At 35.2% G+C, this 19436-nt stretch overlaps 1 protein-coding gene across 4 annotated transcripts in view; it reads left to right on the forward strand.

Annotated features, from left to right (window-relative positions):
- The window catches only part of LOC138940677 (nephrin), a 224172-nt gene that overhangs the window by 57658 nt on the left and 147078 nt on the right, over nt 1-19436 (forward strand). For all 4 annotated transcript variants that reach the window (XM_070309785.1, XM_070309787.1, XM_070309784.1 and 1 more), the window contains exon 3: nt 3479-3611. In XM_070309785.1, coding sequence (XP_070165886.1) covers nt 3479-3611 — 133 coding nt within the window. The remainder of the gene's footprint in view (nt 1-3478; nt 3612-19436) is intronic.

Genomic DNA, 19436 nt, shown 5'->3' on the forward strand with positions numbered 1-19436 from the left:
ACAACATGCATGTAGAATGTCATTGTTCTACGAGAAATTTAATTTAAATCGCAGCTTAACAACGCATCCGACAGCTAGCTCTAACATGGCTCTGTTAAAATAAGATATAATTCCTTTTCCATTATTAAGTAACGAAGTTCGCGCGTGCGTAATTAATTTTGAATCATAAACACGTTGTGCGCTGTAAACCGGTGATGTTAAGTAGATGGGAACTTGTAAATAATCATAATCATCGTGTTTAATTTCAATAATATTAATATTTTTATTTAACGAAGCGCTTCCTATAAAACTCGTAATCATTGACATAAATAATGTTAGAAAAAATGTTAAATAAATAAATTTGCTGATACTCTTAAATATATAATTAAATATATAATAATTATATATTTATAATATTATAAAAATTATGTGCACGAAATAATACAAAATCGTCATTTTTATTTATAACAATATTTAATATCGAAAAATGAAAATTTACGAGAAAGTAGTTAGCGCTCTTCTTCCTGCAACTGAATTCTTTTTGATAAAAAGTCACCACATTTAATAAAAAAAGTTCATAACTGCAGTGAAGTTTAGTAATTTCCCAAAATTTAAAAACAATTCTCGTCAAGTATTCGCAATGAATACACGTATATAGTTTACGAAGTGCACGTATGCACTCTGAAACACGTTTTATCTTTGAGTGTCGCAGCGAGAGCAAGTCTTGTAAACTCGACCACGTCTTAGAATGTAATCCGAGTCGGTTTTATTGTCCAGGACACAATCTTCCATACCAGTCTGCAGAGTTCTCTGCTCGTCGTCGCTCTCGTTCAATTCCATCCGCGGTTTCTCTCTCTCTCTCTCTCTCTTTTTTTTTTTTTCGTCCAATTCTCCGCAAACGCAGTTTCGTAAAACAAAATTCGTAGAACTTCAGTCGATCTCAAGTCTCGGATAACCGTCGGGTTAGTACCCCATAATACGACGTAATCCGTATATCGATGGCTGGTTACATGTTTGGCAAAATACAATAGATACCGAAGCATAAAAATCCGCGATGGGCGACGTCATCGCAACCCTTCAGATGCAACTGTTGCTGCGCCGTCGCTCCTGCTTTTATTTGGCAGACGGCGATATTTCGTTTCGCGAGATATCAACCGCGACTATAAATCCCTTCAAAGCAGAATATCGTATCGTAAAATATTGAGATATATCCATTTCTATCACATATGTAACACGTACGCGTGAACGTATGTTCTTGCGCGTTATTTTTCGCTGCTCAAGATTACATCCGAGATTATGTATATATGTATGTGAATTTAGGTTGAATTTAATTCTTCGTGAACTACGTATTATACGCGTAATGTTCTTTTCTGCGTCAGATTCATAAGTTACATATTTATGTCATCGTGTTAATATAGCTCTTTATTTCTTTCTTTTCCAATTTAAATTGAACTGCGTTGAATAATTAGTAATTTATGTTTCATATAACGCGAAGAAAATTTCTTGTCGATTGCATATAATTTTAAAATTAATCTTTTTTTTTATAAAAAGTCAGTAATTTTGGGATAAACAAAAATTAGAAAATTAAAATAACTATATTTTATATAAACACGTTTTAATTGCAAAACGTATCTGCAGCTTTAATCAAGATTCCATCTTTTTAATAAGCTTTTAAGCGTGAGTAATGATTATATGTATATAAGAAAAAATATTCCAACTTCTTTCCCAGAAAATGGATAATTCTAAATAGTTTAGAATATCATACGAGCGCGTGAACAATATCTATTCACTGCGATCTCGTGCTAAAATCGGCGAGGCTTACGTGAATTTCCCCAGCTCGCAGGAGGGCATGTACTTGCATAAAGTCGTTGTAGCGCCAACGTAAATGCAATACGTGTTTCCGCGTGAAAATGCATGCGTGGAGCCATCCTCTCATAGACGAGCAATGTCGACTTAAGCGAATTCTGCGGGCGAAGAGACAACCCATCGTGCCGCCGATTTCACAATGCGGACAACTTTCATTTTGCGGGCTAGCGAAAAAATAAAACGCTAAGTCCCCCGCAACTTTCGGAAATCGCGCTCGTTGCCACGACACGAGTGCATTTCCGCGCTCATGTTTCTCGGTTTTATCGAAATCAATACTTGCCATAGATTTTTATTCTTGAAATTAAAAGGAATGATAAATTTTTATTAAATATTATAATAAAGACAACATATTACATAATTAATAATGAAGTATCCTGTTTGAAAACTTTCTATGTTACCGTGAATAAATCAACTTGCGATTTATTACATCACGAGTACCTCATATTTTTTTCTCTATTTAGATTTATTAATATTAATGACTTCTTACATAGCAAATATAACCAGAGACACAATATCTATTCAATATTATGCAAAAATGTTAATTAGCGTAAATATCCGATATGTTCTGCGCGCGAGAGATCAAAGGATACACTTCATTAGCTGGAACGAAACGACATTATGATATTAACGTGGATAAAAAAATGCCTGTCGCGAGTAAAGATTAAAAAAGTATGCCAAGGGATTATTCACGAGTCTCTATAAAGAACGGAAGGAAATTGGTTGATAAAAATTTGCGATATGATCTTATTCTGAGAGATTCGTATGCTTGATCGGTAATAGAAAGTGTCGTAAATTGCGTTTTTTGAAGCATCTTTAATTTCACTAATTTTCTTTATGTTCAATGCAACTTTATCACTGGCTATCTTTTCAAACCGCGAGCATTATGATTTTTATCATATGTGTCTCCCTCTCGAAATACATATATCAGCGGAATATTATACCGCTACATTGAGATGTAATATCGGTCGTGCATATTATCGATAAAAATATAATATTCCAATGCTTCTGGAGGAATATTAACGTTAGGATTAAATGGCACCGTTAGCTCGATATTGCTACAGTTATGACAATTGTAAATGCGAGAACAAGAGACATAAGAAAGGGATACAGTGTATGAAAATATATGTTGATATATATGAATCTCGATTTTATTTACATAAATAGCTGAACATATATATATAAGATAGGCACATGATAATATATCGCATAATAAAATATAATATATATTATGTTTAAATTATATAGGGTATATTAGATAATTTCAAAAGTAATGTCATACAAATTTCACACACAAAAAAAAAGTTGATTTCCTTGATATTTACATCAAATAGTCATAAGCAAAGGGATCACGTAAGATTTGAATAAAAACGCGAAAAGAAACATGCATGTTGAAATCTTGAAGTTGGTAAAATATGGAGTTATGATATCTTGTCGGAAATCTTGTCAGCATGATACTCATCCCTAAGAAGAGGCCTTTTTAAACATCCTCTCGAGGGATTCGAGGGATCGTTGTAGGCCGCCTAAAAAATCCAAAACTCTTTGTTATCCGACGATTCTTCCTCGTTTCATTATTCTTCGTTCTCTCGCGGCGTAATGGACATTCCTCTGAGCGAGTCGTTGATGTGTGTTTCAGTACCCATGGAGTCGATACAGGGAGTGGCGGGTCAGAAGGCAATCTTGCCATGTAACATACAACCCCGCGAGTCGAATGACGCCGTCTCCATGGTGCTCTGGTTCAAAGAGGACAGCGGCGAACCCTTGTACAGGTAAGCCACATTGATATTTATGAATCATGGCCCTCGAAGCGCTCGTTCAACCTCGACGTCAATCTCTGTGGCGCCATAGATTTCTAAGCATCCAAGGAACCTTATTCTGTAGTATTGTTAATGTTACAGATACATACAGTACATAGATCTCTCAATTACACGCAGAGTATATTAAGGTTTTTCCTCTTTAAAGTAAATCGTATCTTTTATAATATATTATTTCACAATTTTGTCATATAATAATATATTCTCTTACGCTATTAATTTACGTTTTACTCTAATTTTTGTTGTGCATATGAATCGAAAGATATAAAGTTATCGATTTTTGAATTAGTTTAATAAATTAAATTAATTGAAATAATAATTATTTGAAATTAATTTAGTTAAAATTATTTGAAATTTGCTAAATATGAAAAAAAAAAAAAAAATGAAAAATGTTCCATTTATAAAACTGTCTTATATTTCTTATAAAGAGACAAGCATTACTGCATATGTATCGCAAAACAATCATGCGTGTACGATATTACATCACACATGTCATTTTGATTTTTCTCGCTGGAAGAGTTTGCGTCAATCTCTTTCACACATGAAATAGCATTGTCGTTGAGTAAATGTGACGAATCATTTGCGTCACGCGTTACGATCGCGCACCAAATTGCGGAGTAAAATGGTAATTTGCAATAATTTCGTTCAATTATTGCTGCGACAGTATTGTCCGATCTTTATTGATATTACGCTGTATTGAATGGCAACCGTGACATTATCCGTTTTAATATTGGATATTCGGCGAATGCTGTTTGAGCGTTCGTCGTAGAACGTGTAGAACGAAACGAGCAGAATTTTGTATGAAAATAATTTAGTAGTTAATTAAATTCATTGAGCAATTTGATGCTTTCGACATTTTATACGATCCAGCTTCCTGCATTGACAAGATGTACTATATGTATATGCAAATCATCAATACTGCCGTCTATTAATTTTGAGAATGAAATTCAATTTAGATATAAATATTCATCATTATTATTAAAATAGTATTATTGCATTTTTTATTACATTATTTAAGAAACAAATTAATTATGAGTTGACAAGCCTTTATATTCCTGAATAGTTGTCTCTGTTTTGTTCTTGAACTTGGATATTAGCAAAGTTACTATTCTTTTATATTAGATGTATATTAGACGTTTCGATACAAAGTATTGTAATATTTTATTCTACACTATTCTTATTGATTTTCCAATTTTTTACGAATATGAATCTTTTTTCAAACAAAGAGAAAATTCGAGACTTTGCGGACTCCACCTTTCGATTTCCGCATTTTCGATTTCATTACTTTGTATATCCTATTGGTTTACCGTTCCGCCACGTCGTAGTGTAAAACCGGAAACCTCGAATACGACGGAGCAAGGATTTCGTTAAGCCGCAAATCGGCCTCATGTTTCATCCGTTATACGTTACTTCGGTCGACAGCCAATTCAATGCTCGTAAATATCGTATTTATCGAGCAACCCTATAAAATCTGGATCATCGTACGAACTCGGAGAAACACCTTCCGTTTTTACTATCGTAAAAAATGATCCGCCTGTAACATATTTGTATCGCGTCTGTTATTTGATGGCACGCGAATAAAAGTGGCAAAGATTTTCTTATCTCTGTTATCTACTTTAATTCCGAAATTGTTCGCGTTGTCAGATAACTATTCCATAAATCAAACTGGTTGCGCACAAGTTTCGTAACGACAGTATTATATAAAACGCGTATTATTAATCATCGATTAATCAACAAGAAATTAAAAAGAATACTTGTCTATTATAAAATACACATTTTTATTATAAATATATTAAATAAATATATTAAAGTACACTTCAAGAACTAAAGTTTCTAACCAATTTTATTTGGATCAGGTACAAGCAAATAATTAGAATTAAAAATTAGAGTTATTAGAGTTGTCTGCAAACTTTTTATTTCATACGTAATTTAGAATTTTTTACAACTTTCTTGATATTATGCTAAAAAACAAGAGTTCTCTTTCCAAGCATTTTTTTCCAAAAACGGATGTACGACTACGGCAAGTGTAAAAAGTAGGCTTTTGGGATGAGTGTATGCCGAACGCTCTATTATTGAATTTCATACCTATAGAGCTGCGAGTTAAGAGGGTCGAGTCGTGAATCTGGAAGCACTGGCGGTGCTGTAAACAGATTTCCTTGACAGCGTGATTGCAGCTGCATCGTCGTAAATAACGTTCCTTGCACGACCGCGAATTTTGTTTTCGTTATAACATTATCGAGTTACGTGGAGTGACATTTTGCATAACGCGACGAGATAGTCGAAAGCGGTTCTACTCTAAATTTCCTTACATGGCAATATTGCATTTTATTTAAAACGATTATCAAGGAAGGTTTCTGGGGATTTAATTTTTCGTTCAATATTTTTCAACACGAGATACAATACAAATTGCTTATCTTTTACACACATACGTGTGTATGTATACATATATGTGTGTTGCGGGTAACTCCTATAAAAACATAATTTTTAAATGTTATGAATTTTAAAAATATTTATAAAAATCAAGATTTTTATATATTACATTCAGTTGAATATTTTGTGAAAATCTCTTTTAATGGATTTGGGACAAAGTTATTGATGAATGCAAGCTCATTCGGACAGGTCGGAGATAGGAGACTGTGATCCCGCGAACGAAAGTAAAACGACGTTTGAAGAGAGAAGCTACGATTTTATCTTTTAGCGTGATATTTTAGTTTTAACTAAAATACATCGCCGCGGTAGTAAGCGCTACGAAAATGGGTTTTCCAAAACTATTCTTTGTCCACGCGGCAACGGATCATTTCCTTGTGGTGATGCGGAGCTTTAAATTCTTTTAAAGTCCGGACGTTTGCCGAACGAGCTGCGTTTTATTACGAACGAATGCTCTTTCGCGAATAAAATGATACACTGACCTACTAAAAGCGCGCGAGAACTGTATATATTCCCGGATAATCTATGATACGATAAAAAAATTAGGATTTATATTATCGACGCGCTTGGAAAAAAAAATTACGATGTCTGACATTCGCACAAATGAAAATGCCGTTCATTCCCATATTGCGCATGTGTTATTTATTTTCTCAAATATTAAATTGTTGCGCATGAAAATGACCATCTTTTATATTTTTAAGTTAATATAGATGTGTGTGAATTAAAATCGAAATTTTTTTATTATTTACGTCGGTATTTATTCTTTCAAAATTTGACAGACATAAAATTTATAAGGAAAGCGTTTCAAAGCCACGTTCTACTTTTATACGTGTATAAATTTTAGTTCTTCATTTAGCACGAACCATGGGAAAATTTAATAATAAAATTTTTTAATGATCCTGTTATTAAACGGTAGGTATTAATTAGAATAACTTTAGAAAATTAATAGTTAATTATGATATAATACATAATTGAAAATTAAGAGAAATATAATGAAATGCGAATTGTTTGTCAGAACTTGCGAGAAACTTAATACAAAATATATATATATATATTTTTATTATTTCTCAACAATTTAAAGTCACAGAGAGATTTACAAGCCGCTAATCATAAGTCATAGAAAGCATATAAAGCATATTAATAATTTTCATAGAGAATCAGGTGTTATTTGGAGACCGATAACATCGTAAATAGATAAACTATTTACAATGCTCCAGGGTATCAACCTCTCTCTCAGAATCCTCACGAGGATTGTACGTTAATTAGCCATAATATTACCGGCACAAACGATATATGTTACAATGACGAGAATTAGCTAACTTAGCAATAATTGGAATCGATAGCATTGCGTGTTTTGATAGCAAATGTATACATATAGCATGATAAAATAGTTCAAAAGCTGAAAAATAAAAAAAAAAATGATAAAATAAATACAGAAAATTTAAAATCAAGAAAAATAAATATTGCGCAGGATCTTTAATAATATATATTGGTAGATTGTACTGCGTACTTGCGCACTTAGTGTAAGGCACATCGACTAATGATAAAATATCACTTAACGAGGGTGCTTAATCGTGTGCGGGATACTCGTCGCGAATGCAAATGGGCGTGCCCTCAACCCCCTTAAACGCGAGCGACGTGATATCGCAGCCGAGGCGCAGTTTTACCCCATCGCGCATTTCATCCCATCCCTTCGTACCGCTTTGCTCCCTTCCGCCCTATAGAGCGAATACATCGTGATTGCACTTTCGACGATTGCGACATCGACACGAAACCAATGGTTCGCGTTTTACGCAGTGACACGCTTCTTTCCCTTCTACTCGGTGAGAAATTGTTTCTACCTCTCGTCATAGCTAGGTCACAGATATAGAATTTTAATTCTGACAGATATGATTAAATCTCGAATTATAAAATTTAACCACACCATATGGTAAGTGTACTTTAAAAATTTAATTTGTAAAAATTTTGTTTATATTGTATTTTATATTTAATTAGAAATTATCGGTACCTTGATAGTTTTAACAAGTAAAAGTTATCTTTGAATTCATGAAAAAATATGTGATTTCAAAAAATGTTGCTGACTCTTGGTATAATAATATTTTTTGAAAAATCGGATACACAATTATACAATATTATTTTAGAAGAAGTCTTTTAGAATCTTAATATTTTAGAATCTTTTGTTTATGTATATTACATCGATTAAATTAAATTTTATCTTGCGTGATAATGTTTTATTTGTATAAATTTCCTACTATAGCAAATATTATAGAGAAATATTATTATGACATTAAAAAAATATATTTGAATACTGTAGTTTTTCAGATATGCACATATTCTATTATAATATATATATATATATATATATATATATATATAGAATGAAATTATGTTATTAGCATAATTTATCTAAAATGCGCTGTTTGCGCGTGGAAAATTTGTTCGAGTTTGCGTATCGTAAAAGGCTGTGTGAAGAGCGATAATTTATAGTTAATTGTTACATCAAACAATATGTGTTTATGCGCGATATTATAAAGCCGTGTTTCAACAGTAACGCATATTCGCGGCATTATTGATGTATGTACGAATATTTATTGATGTATATTTCCGCTCGATTACAAAATAATATACGTTTAATGCTTAATATATGCATGTTTAAAAAAACGTGCAACAGGGAGCAGTTCTGATCGATCGAACATCCCTGAAAATTATTTATTATACGAAATATTTGTGAGATAATAACGATGCTTCTCGTAAATTTGTTGCATAAGAATCGCCCGATCGACTATTGTCCTCGCCATCCAAGCTCTTTCCACACGAAATATTCCTCTATTTTTTATTAGTATATTAGCGCGATGCTTTTTTAATCCTTGTTTGTACACGCGCGCTACAACGGGATGATAGTAAGCATTTTTTATCAATTGCAGTAATCCGATAGGAGAATAATTAAGCTAATCTCGGATTAAAACGATATATCGTCACATTTGTTGCATTTGTTTTACAGTCATCTTTTCGCAAAGAAAACATCCTGTCGCGCACGAGTTCTGTGTAGAATATGGGAGCGCAAATGCAAATATCGTCTACCGCAAACCGGAGTAATCTTTTGCGAGTATATTACACAACTGCGTATATACCGTATGTTGTTGCAGCACTCATCAACGAGATCGTTGAGTTTCCGCGCGCGCGAATTCCGCGTAATTCCTCCCGATGCTGACTGGATCAATTCCGCGCGAGAGAAACTTAGCGAGTTTCACGGGGTGCTGCTGCGAATGCTCGAGGGCTCCGCTCCTCGGTTTCCGTCGAATCGGAAGTGTCGATCGCGCTGACGCTCCACCTGCGTTGATGGAGCTGACACCAAGTTAACGTCGCCTGCGAGCTCTCGAAACAATCACAATTGGCGCTACGATAACATGAAATTGCTATCACCATAAGTGATGATATTTATATCGTTGTTAACATTAATTGCGTCGAAAGGAGTTTCGGCGCAAGTATATTCGGAGGAAGAGGTTTGTGCAGAACAAGAGAAACATATGGTATATATACGAAGGTAAAAATACGGAAATATTCGTCGAGTGTCGGAAAGTATCAAAGATAGACAATTCCAATTTTCGAATTTTTCTTTTATTATGCATTAGCCATTATAAAATATTATACCGTATGAATATTTTTCAAACATGTTTTCGAGTTTGCAAACGGGAGTAGAATGTAACGCATCGATTTAACAAGGCGAGACGCGAGATTACCGTTCGTCCGTAAGCACCCGTCATCACCATCAAGCCCCATTCCTACCGTGAGATTACGAATGTGACATGCGGTCCGTTGATATATCGACGATGCTTGCGACGCCAAGTGTCGCCAGCACCGCAATCAGTTAATAAACGCGACCCCGAACGGAGAAACGTTCTCGATCGACGCCGAGTAGTCGATTGTCCTCCGCTTTCTCTCGCTTCTCCCTATTGTGGTCGACTTACGTAGCATGGGCGGACGAACGCATCTGTGTGTATATATATTGTATATATATATGTGTGCGTATATATATATCGCACGTGACCGGATGCGCGTACCACCGGCTGAAATTATCGCGCCATTGTCTGCACAGTTATGCGACATAATAGCAGGATTTCTCGTCGTCGATACGCTCGAATAGGCAAAACGGTGCTTTTCGTTGTTGCGCGCGATTTTTATGCATCGTTATCCACCCTATTGACGTTCGCTGAATTAAAATAACTATAGGGCCAGAGTCACGGTCGTATAAAATAAAGGGATCATTATGACGAGGTGATCTTCCTGAAATCGATCGCGATCGTGACGGTGGACTAAAAATAAATGGACGTTATAATATTTCCAAGTAATTAATGCTTAACAATTTATAACGGAGACTAATAGGTAAATACTCGGACTAGCGATTATTAGTTTTATCGGAAAGTAATTCAGAGTTACATTTGTCACCGTAATCCTAGTTTCTACCATAAATTGTTAAAATTCGCTGCAAGGGTAAAATAATAAAAGAGTATATTTGATATATGTAGAAAAATGTAGTAAAATATGGTTATGGAGGTAATTATAAAATATATATATATATATATACTCGTATATAATATTGATTTTTACGATAAAAGTATTATAATATTGTATCAAATGAAGAGGATATTGATGGTCTTTTATAAATGTATATAGATTATAGACTGCAAAGCGAAGCGGCGTAAGTTATAGTACCGTATAGTGAACTAAGACGTCGGTAGTCTGACCACAGTCTGGCCATAGTCGTACCTCGACCACTGGCGGATTCCAATGTCCGCTTACTATTGCGAACCGACCGCACCGAGCACCGGTGCGCGACATAGATTTTGCCATAACCGAGATGGGAATAGATACGACCAAAGTGTAATCGTATAAGCTTCTCTTAACCGCGGAAGTTTAAGAGACTGTAAATTGATTACATACTACAATGTCGGCAGAAATGTAATGAAAATTATAACTTATCCTCCTTCTCGAATATATTTCATATAAAATAATATAGAACATTTGAAATAAAGCGGGAAAAAGTAGTATATATATATTGTATATATACATATATATAATTTATAAATCTCGTATATATTAATAATGAAATAATATAATAAAGTCACTATTGCAAAAATAGAATAAAATAATTATAAAAAATAAAATAGAACATATTAATGATTCCAAAGTGGCTAGCCGGCTAACTCAATCTATTATAAGAACCGATTTTGTATCGATACCGAGATGGTGAAAGACAGCTGCGGTGGTAGAAATATCAGACATATTTATGTAGAAATCGATAGAATCTAATAAAGCGCGGGTCGATGGCGGCAAACTATCTATCGCCGCTTGCAGTTTTGTTCGACGAATCTGATAACCGATATAGCCACAAAGACGCCGTAATGGGTGCAGCCACTGTCATTGAAGTCCCGCGGGCGCGGATGGGCGCCAATCCGGTCCGGTTCAGGTATTCGGTCATCGTTGCGGTGCTAGACCGCATTCGCGGTGACCATCGTCGAACAGCATAGATTCAGCGATAAACTGAGAGAACGTATTCGGTCGTAGGGACATGAAAACCGCGCCCCGCTCTCCGATGATTCACCGTGAACTACCAGACAGATGAATACGGCGACCGATCGACCCCCGTCCGCCGGTCGACGACCTCGTCGTTTACGGCCGCACGATCGCGATATCGTTGCGGTTTCCAACGGCCGCGCGCACGTTTCCAACGTCTAATAAATGATGTCAATCCCTGGAATACAGCCGATACTATGCGCGTTGCAGCGCGCTCGATAAATCATACGATTGCTCGTCCACGATCGTATCAAATATCTGCAATTTGCGATATCATAACTACCCCCTCTCCCTCGGCCGCTCAGTACGAAATTAATTCCCGAACCTCCCCTCCTTCTCCCCCCACGATCGCAAATGATGCAGCGACCTATTTGCGCGCGCTCGCGGAACGTATCGCGTCGGTCTTTCGTCGATGCGCGTTAAAATTTGAATTGGCGTCTCGCGCCCATTAACTTTGCGAGCTTTTTAATCGACGTTTCGAAAAGTCGGACGGCAGTCGCGTTCGAAACGAGACGAGAGTTCGAAAGTTAATCGGTTGCACGAGAGGGAGTTAAGAGTCGAGAGATGAAAAATCGCGAATTGAGAGTTTTCAGTTAAGAGTTAAAACTTTAAAAGTTTAAAGTCGACAGTTTGATTTACGCGCGAGAACTCTTCCTTTCGAAATTCCACCCTTTTCGAAGATATACGCAAATATTACGGAAGTTAACGTACAATTTTTCGCGCTCTATTTTCTCATCGTAAACCGACCGTGACGGTGACGTATGCGTCAGCGATTCTTCAGAAAATGCGATCGACGTTTCGAATGCGTTGACAGAGAAGTTGGAGGAAAAAAAAAGAGACACGCTGTCAACTTTTTCGCCGCGTTTCTCGTCGATAAATGTTAAAAGCAACCGGCTTGACACGCGCATTACGGAAGCGCGTGTCAATTCGCTCGCGAACGTCAAATCGATTCTTTCACTCTCGTATAATGCTGCGCTTCGTGCGCGATCTGACAGAGCGCCGCTTTGTCACGACTGATATATATATATATATATATATATATTTTTTTTAAACGCACAAGCGCTGTTGAAATGGACAGTTGGCAAGGATTCAAACGTGTTTATTCTCTGTTTTCGCCGCGAGTATTTTAACCACGGTGAAATGATGGGAAAAATAGTACAGAACGCAAGATTTTACAATAGAATCAATGGTAACACAGGCACACACATACATACACATTTGCATGTATAGGTTTGCACGCGATATTTCACGTGAAACCCGAACTGCACTCTTGTTCTATTTTAAAAGCAAAAGTCACGCGTTTTATCGAGCGCTGATGGTTCTTGGATACACGATACAAAAGAGATGCTCTATTTTTTTGTTGTTGCCTCGCTGCTTTTTGTAACGTGTTCGATTGAGTTTCAAACGCTGCTATTACGAGCTAATGCGATCTCATCTTTCCTTCCTTTGGTCCGCAACTTCGAAATCCGAATCTTGATGTAATCCTGAATTAATGACTTTATGTGAACGTGGCTCCTGAGCTCGACAGTTATAGCAGTAATCGAATTTTAAGAACAAACTAAGCAAGTCTGTGCAATTTAAGCCACAGAGACAAGATAATAAAACAAGATAATAAGTTTAACAGAATCATTACAATTTACAAATACACAATGCGTCCCTGGAAGTCTATATAGAGACATTATATATAATTATTAAAATAACATAATAATACCAAATGTTTAATTTATTATTGCACGCGTACAGAATAGTTATTTAAAATGCAACAGATACATTAAATATTGAATAAAATATTTTTATATATTTATAGAAATTAATTAACATATAAATAAATTAGAATTTCTATTTTTAAACTCAATAATTATATATTTTATATTTTACACACGATTGTTACATTAATAAATTATATATAATTGTTTTATATTAATATAATCGTCGCTACATCGACAAATTTATTTTTAGAAAATTATCATAACATTTTTTTTACAACATAACTTACCGAATCTCAGTTGTTTCTTTTGTCAAAACGTTAAGATTGGCGACAGTAAAATTTGATACGTTCCTCAGAAATGGAGACAGTTTGTTTTCGTCGACCGCGTCGCCATTACCGAATGACGATCATTTCTCTCGTAACTTGGAACGATTCGCGCTACCTTTGTCATTCTTGGACGATGACACGTTCAATGTCGTCTCCTATTCACCTTTCGAGAGGGTAAGAGAGATTCGCTGTTTTTCTTGACAATAAACGGGACGCCAACATTCCGTTCAACATTCCTTTAAAGCGACCTTTCACCTGAAAACTCGCTTTTTGCTCTGCTTCCTTTTTCCTTCTTTATTTTTCACGTTATTTCTCTCTTCTTCTATTTGCAGAAGCACAAGTATATATAAAAAAAAAGAAAAAGAAACAAATAATTGTTTCAAAAAATACATTGTAAATAATTACATACTTTTTTTAAAAACAATTATTTTTTTATACTAATTGATTTGTCTCATTATTCTGTATATAAAAGTATTACGGTAAAGTTATTGAAAACTAAATGTTTTACGAAATATTTTATTTTTTATATCAAAATATCTCAGAATATAAGATATAAAATAACTTAAAAAGTACTTAATGAGAAAAAATACTTTATCATAGCGTTTTGGAAAGCTCTCAAGATGAGATACAAGAATATGCAATAAAAAATATAGTATTCCATTTAAAACATTAAATGTGATCTTCATGTGACCTTCAAATAACTCTTCAAGGTCAAACCAATGGTATCATTTTATGGCCCCCTCGAAACCATACAACTTTTGTTGCAAAAATTTTTTTATCCGATGCGTATTTTCCGAGAAAAACAGCTGGTCCGAGACTTTTCGAACACATTGTATATAAAGAGACAGGCAGACAGAGAGAGAGAGAGAGAGAGAGAGAGAGAGAGAGAGAGAGAGAGAGAGAAACGTTTTTACTTAATCTGTATTTTCTTATTGAATAATCGATAAGTAACAATATCTAATACATATAGTCATATTCTTTCTCCTTCTCTTGCTCTCTGTATTTGTATAATACTAATTTCTTTTTTTCATTAAATTTTTATTTTTATGATGCTATTTAAAGTTTTAAAGTTTTATTATACAAACGATAAGAGGGAGAGATATTAATTATTTAATAATTAATAAATATTAATATTTGCTACAAAATATTGATAGTTTGTTGAGAAAATATAATTCATCTCTTAATAAAAATACACATTTATTTAAAATATGCACTTAACTGATAAAAACATTGCAAGAGTCTTATATCTTCTTGTGGGAGAAAAATTTTCGCTTTGTGTTTCTCGCATTATGATAATTAGTACGACAATGTGCATAACATGAACCAGCAGCCGAGATGGCAAAACCAATAACAATCTTGTCATAGCAACTGAACGTCGGCGCAGGTTTAATGCCGCTTTTTGTAATAAATTTCTCTCTCAAAATGTAAGCGTATAGTTTGCATAAACATGTGAATTTTTTCACAGCGAGTCACATATAGTTCATAAGTAATTAATTAGCGAATACTGTCGCGCGTACTATTCTCTTATGCACTCGTGTATATTAACTCGCACCATCGTTTCCTCTCTCTCTCTGTCGCTCTTTCCTTTCGTCTCTCTTATATCGTGCTCCTTTTGTTCTACCAAGTGAAAATTCGCCTCTCGGTAACTCATTAATTTGATTAATTTGCGAAGAGAGAAAGAGAGAGGGAGCGATTCGTTTCAACAGTCGTGCGTTTCTAATGCGAAATTTGTGCAGTGATATGAAATTTTTCCCGACCAATCCCGGCGACGGATTCTTTTCTCGAAACACAGTGACAGACAAATTAAATTAACAATTTAATCTTTCGTTAAAGATGAAGACATCTGAGAAATACCTCTTACCACGTTACTAACCAGAAATTATATGGTAAACTCTCAGTATGCGTATAATAGTTGTATATTGATAAATTGATACAATTATCACATTTGTTTTTTATCTCAATATTATTAATTTCGGTGTTATAACTTATATTAAGAATATGAAAAAATTGAAAAATTATTAATAAAACTATTAATTTTTGAATTGGAAGAACAATATATTGAGTGACATCAAATATATCTACATGTTACAAATATAGAAAAAATATATAATTAAGAATCCTAGAAGAAAAAGAATTAAATATTGTTATTAACGCAATATTCGTAATATTTTAATTTTTATTAAATAATATACTAGCATTTGTTTGCGCGTAAAAAAAAAATTGGAAGGATCGCAGGAATTCGTTCTTTCTGCATATATTCTCTCGTAATAATACACGATTTATGTTTGTATGTATCAGTTTAATTACATTTACGTATAAATTACGCCATTGTAGTAGTCTTACGAGAAGAGCACTTCTAAACGATAATAAACTCATCTCTATTTACGTGACTTAGTGTTACATTCCCTCGCACAAAGGCTGCGACTAACGGAAAGACGTGGCCATTAGAGATACTTATTATATTATTCATAAAATTCTCTAGACGCTTCTGCGACAATTTGCATTTTGATTAATTTACCGAGCTTTTCATCTTTTCGAACTCGTTTTTTCAAAGAAAATATTTAATATTTTGAGCGATTCGATAAACGCTAAAATAAGAAGAAAAGGACTTTTATTGAATCTATGTAGTATCGACGCTCCTGCACTTTTATATGACATTTTCTGTGTGCGAAAATTTGAGAAAAAACTTTCTTCTTTCATTGACTTTTTTAATTGTGATTTGGTAAATGAACGCGCCAATTTAAAAAAAAAAAAAAAAAAAAAACGGAGAACGTGATATATACCTCACAGGAAAAGTATGTTTCCTAGATTAACTGTTTCATATTACATAAAGTTCACGAAGTAAATTAAACTCGTTTTTTCGTGTTTCATGAAAACTTGCTACGCAACTTGTAAAAAAGTACGATTTTACATGCCGATATGAGGCCTGCTCTTCTCACAATCAGTTGCATTAGTATTCTCATTGTTCTTTCTTTCTTATCTTTAAAAAAACTGCATTTGTATAGTCGCGCTCGTTTCATCTTAAATACACGAAATGCAAATAAGAACAATTAAGAAGAAAACCGCGATTTGCAGTGATGTAGCTGGAATATTATTCGAGCTTTTTCTTTAGCATTTCTTTCTCGTTATTGTTTTCACTTATCTGACATGTTTTAAAAAGTGGACGGAAATTAGGGAGAAAAGAGGAGAAGTAGACTCGCAAGCTTTATATATGATTTTTCCATTAGCACTGGTTAGTACATCGCTACTTGTAAGGACAATGTGCGTCATACATTCTCGTTGCCGTCTTAATACAATAATTCTAGTTCCAATTCGATGCGTTCCCGGACCGACGTCGTAAATAGACCCGCCAATTGTCTGGTGCGACTGCCGCGCCGCAATCTTGGTTGGAATTCGATTCGAACATCCATTCAACATTCCCCGATGCGATAGAATTATGCTCCGTGTTCGTCGAACATCGTTGTCGCACATACAATCTTCTCTGCACCTGCTGCTAACTTAGCCCAATCATAACGCCCGGAAATTTCTTTACGTTGCGACGCGTATTTATTCTCTAGTCTACCATTTACCTTTCAATCTCGATCAATTTACTCGAATGTCGTTCGTCTGACTCTTTTCATCCGTAGATTTTTCTCCGATTTTATCAATTTTATGGGAAACATTTCTAGATTTGCATTTAATGCATTCTAGCCTTTGTTTATTATAAGCGTGAAAAAAGTTTGAAAGAATAAATAATAAATATATTAAGGAGGAACAGGTTGCAAAAGCACAAATTTGAATCTATTTCTTTAATTACCAAACACTTACAGAAAACCCTCGCACACTCTCAGAAAGGATTTCTGATAACGAGACAAAAAATATTCTTGATATATTTAATCGTATCACAACCTTATGCGGTATAAAAATAAAACAATTTTAAAATTAAATCGATAATTCCTTTTCCTCTCTCTCGAATTAAATAAGATTGTCTTACTATCTTGAGACAAGAGTAACATATACAAATCTAAGCTTATATATTCTTGCATTTAGAATAACTTGATGTTAGATCGCTACAAATTTTCATCTTCATCTTTGTGAGAAAATTAAAGGGATAGCACCAAGAGCATTTTATTCTAGATTTAAGAATTTTCCATTTAAGATTAAAATATTCCTTTTTCAATAATAAATATGATTGTCGCTATATCGATCCTATTTTATGATAGATTGAAGAGTAATAGCATTAGATCCGGAAATCTTTTCTGTGGGTGCATATATAATGAACTTTGCGCGCATCTCTTGCAAATATGCAATCTATATTCTGAAAGTAAACAACTATCAGACTAGATAATATTCATTAGTAACTATCGTACGGCAAATTAACCCAAATAAGACAGTAAATATTGATCGTCGTTAGAACCGCCACGTTCTCCGCACCACGGTAGCAGTAGAAACAGTCGACGCCTCGTCAGACTCATCAAGGCGAACGCGCGCGTTTCTCGCCTTTGGAGATAATTTAATTTTCAATTCACACTTTATCACTTACGCCAGATCGATACGTTATACATCAGCTCGCAACGTTGATTCGATTCGTGAATTTCAACGCATTCGCAGGTGGATCACTTACACGACCGCTGACTTTCCCAAATAAAGTATCCAAGGAATCCCTTAAGCAAGAAACTGTACGATCGATGGAAGCCCGATGGATAGTCGATACAGGACGATCATCCGTCTTCCGGAATCGTTCGGAACGAGCGCATTGTGAAATTCTCTTTCCGATCATCCCCTTATGTTTCTTCTTCTTCTTCTTCTTCTCGCCGCGCAGCAACAGCGGCATGCTCCTTTGTCACCAATACTTCTCCTCTCCGCCGTCGTTCCTTCCGCCCTATCTTTTTTCCCATCGTCCTCTTTTATTACGCGCCCGCCGTGCTCGCAGATTCTTTCATATCGCGGCGCGAAGGGAGATTAAATCGACGTTGATGATGTTTGCTATTTCGCGGCATTGTGAGCGAACGCCACGTTCGTAAATACGGCCTTGAACGGAGGGTTTTTCAGGCTTTGAAGCGCATCGCGATTGAAAGCTTGTGTCATCTCTGGCGATTACGTCTGGCGTAGATAATATAAATAAATTCTTTGAATATGAGATATCTTTTTTTTTTTTTTAATAACATTTTGACAAAACTTTACTCACATAAACTAATTTAATTAATTTAAATATTAGTTTCGCTTTTTGGCAAAGATTTAATCGGGCATCCGTTCGGAAACTCGACCCTATTGATTTCTCTAAATCTTTAAATCATTTATAAACACTGGATATCGATCTGTGCGCACGGAATGTTTATTTATAGACATAGAATTCAACCGCAGGCGGTTCAGCTGCGGTTCACTACATGGAACACGAATGAAAGGGACTCCGCCCTTTCAGCCAATCGATCGTTCGCTCGGCTTTCGAGCGAGCTTTTTCCGCGATCTGTAGGGTTGTCAGCGACCGTCGAGAGATACCGGAAGCTCGCGCGCAAACTGAGCCGATTCTCGATTTTTTGCTCGAGTATCGACCGACATACGGCGCGAATCTGATACCGCGTGATTCGACGCATATATACGCCAAGAGCCATCGTGGGGGGCGGCAGCCGTTTGCGGCTGTGTAATCGGATATTATATTCGTTGATCGGATTGATATCTCTGTCCTATTATGCCGCGGCATGAATTCCATTTGGAAGAATAATGACGGAACGTGGTGGTTTCACGATGATATTTGAATAGAGGGA

This window comes from Polyergus mexicanus, unplaced genomic scaffold, assembly GCF_030449975.1.
Source record: "Polyergus mexicanus isolate NDT 795.1 unplaced genomic scaffold, iyPolMexi1.0 SCAF_17, whole genome shotgun sequence".
In the NCBI taxonomy this organism is placed as follows: domain Eukaryota; kingdom Metazoa; phylum Arthropoda; class Insecta; order Hymenoptera; family Formicidae; genus Polyergus; species Polyergus mexicanus.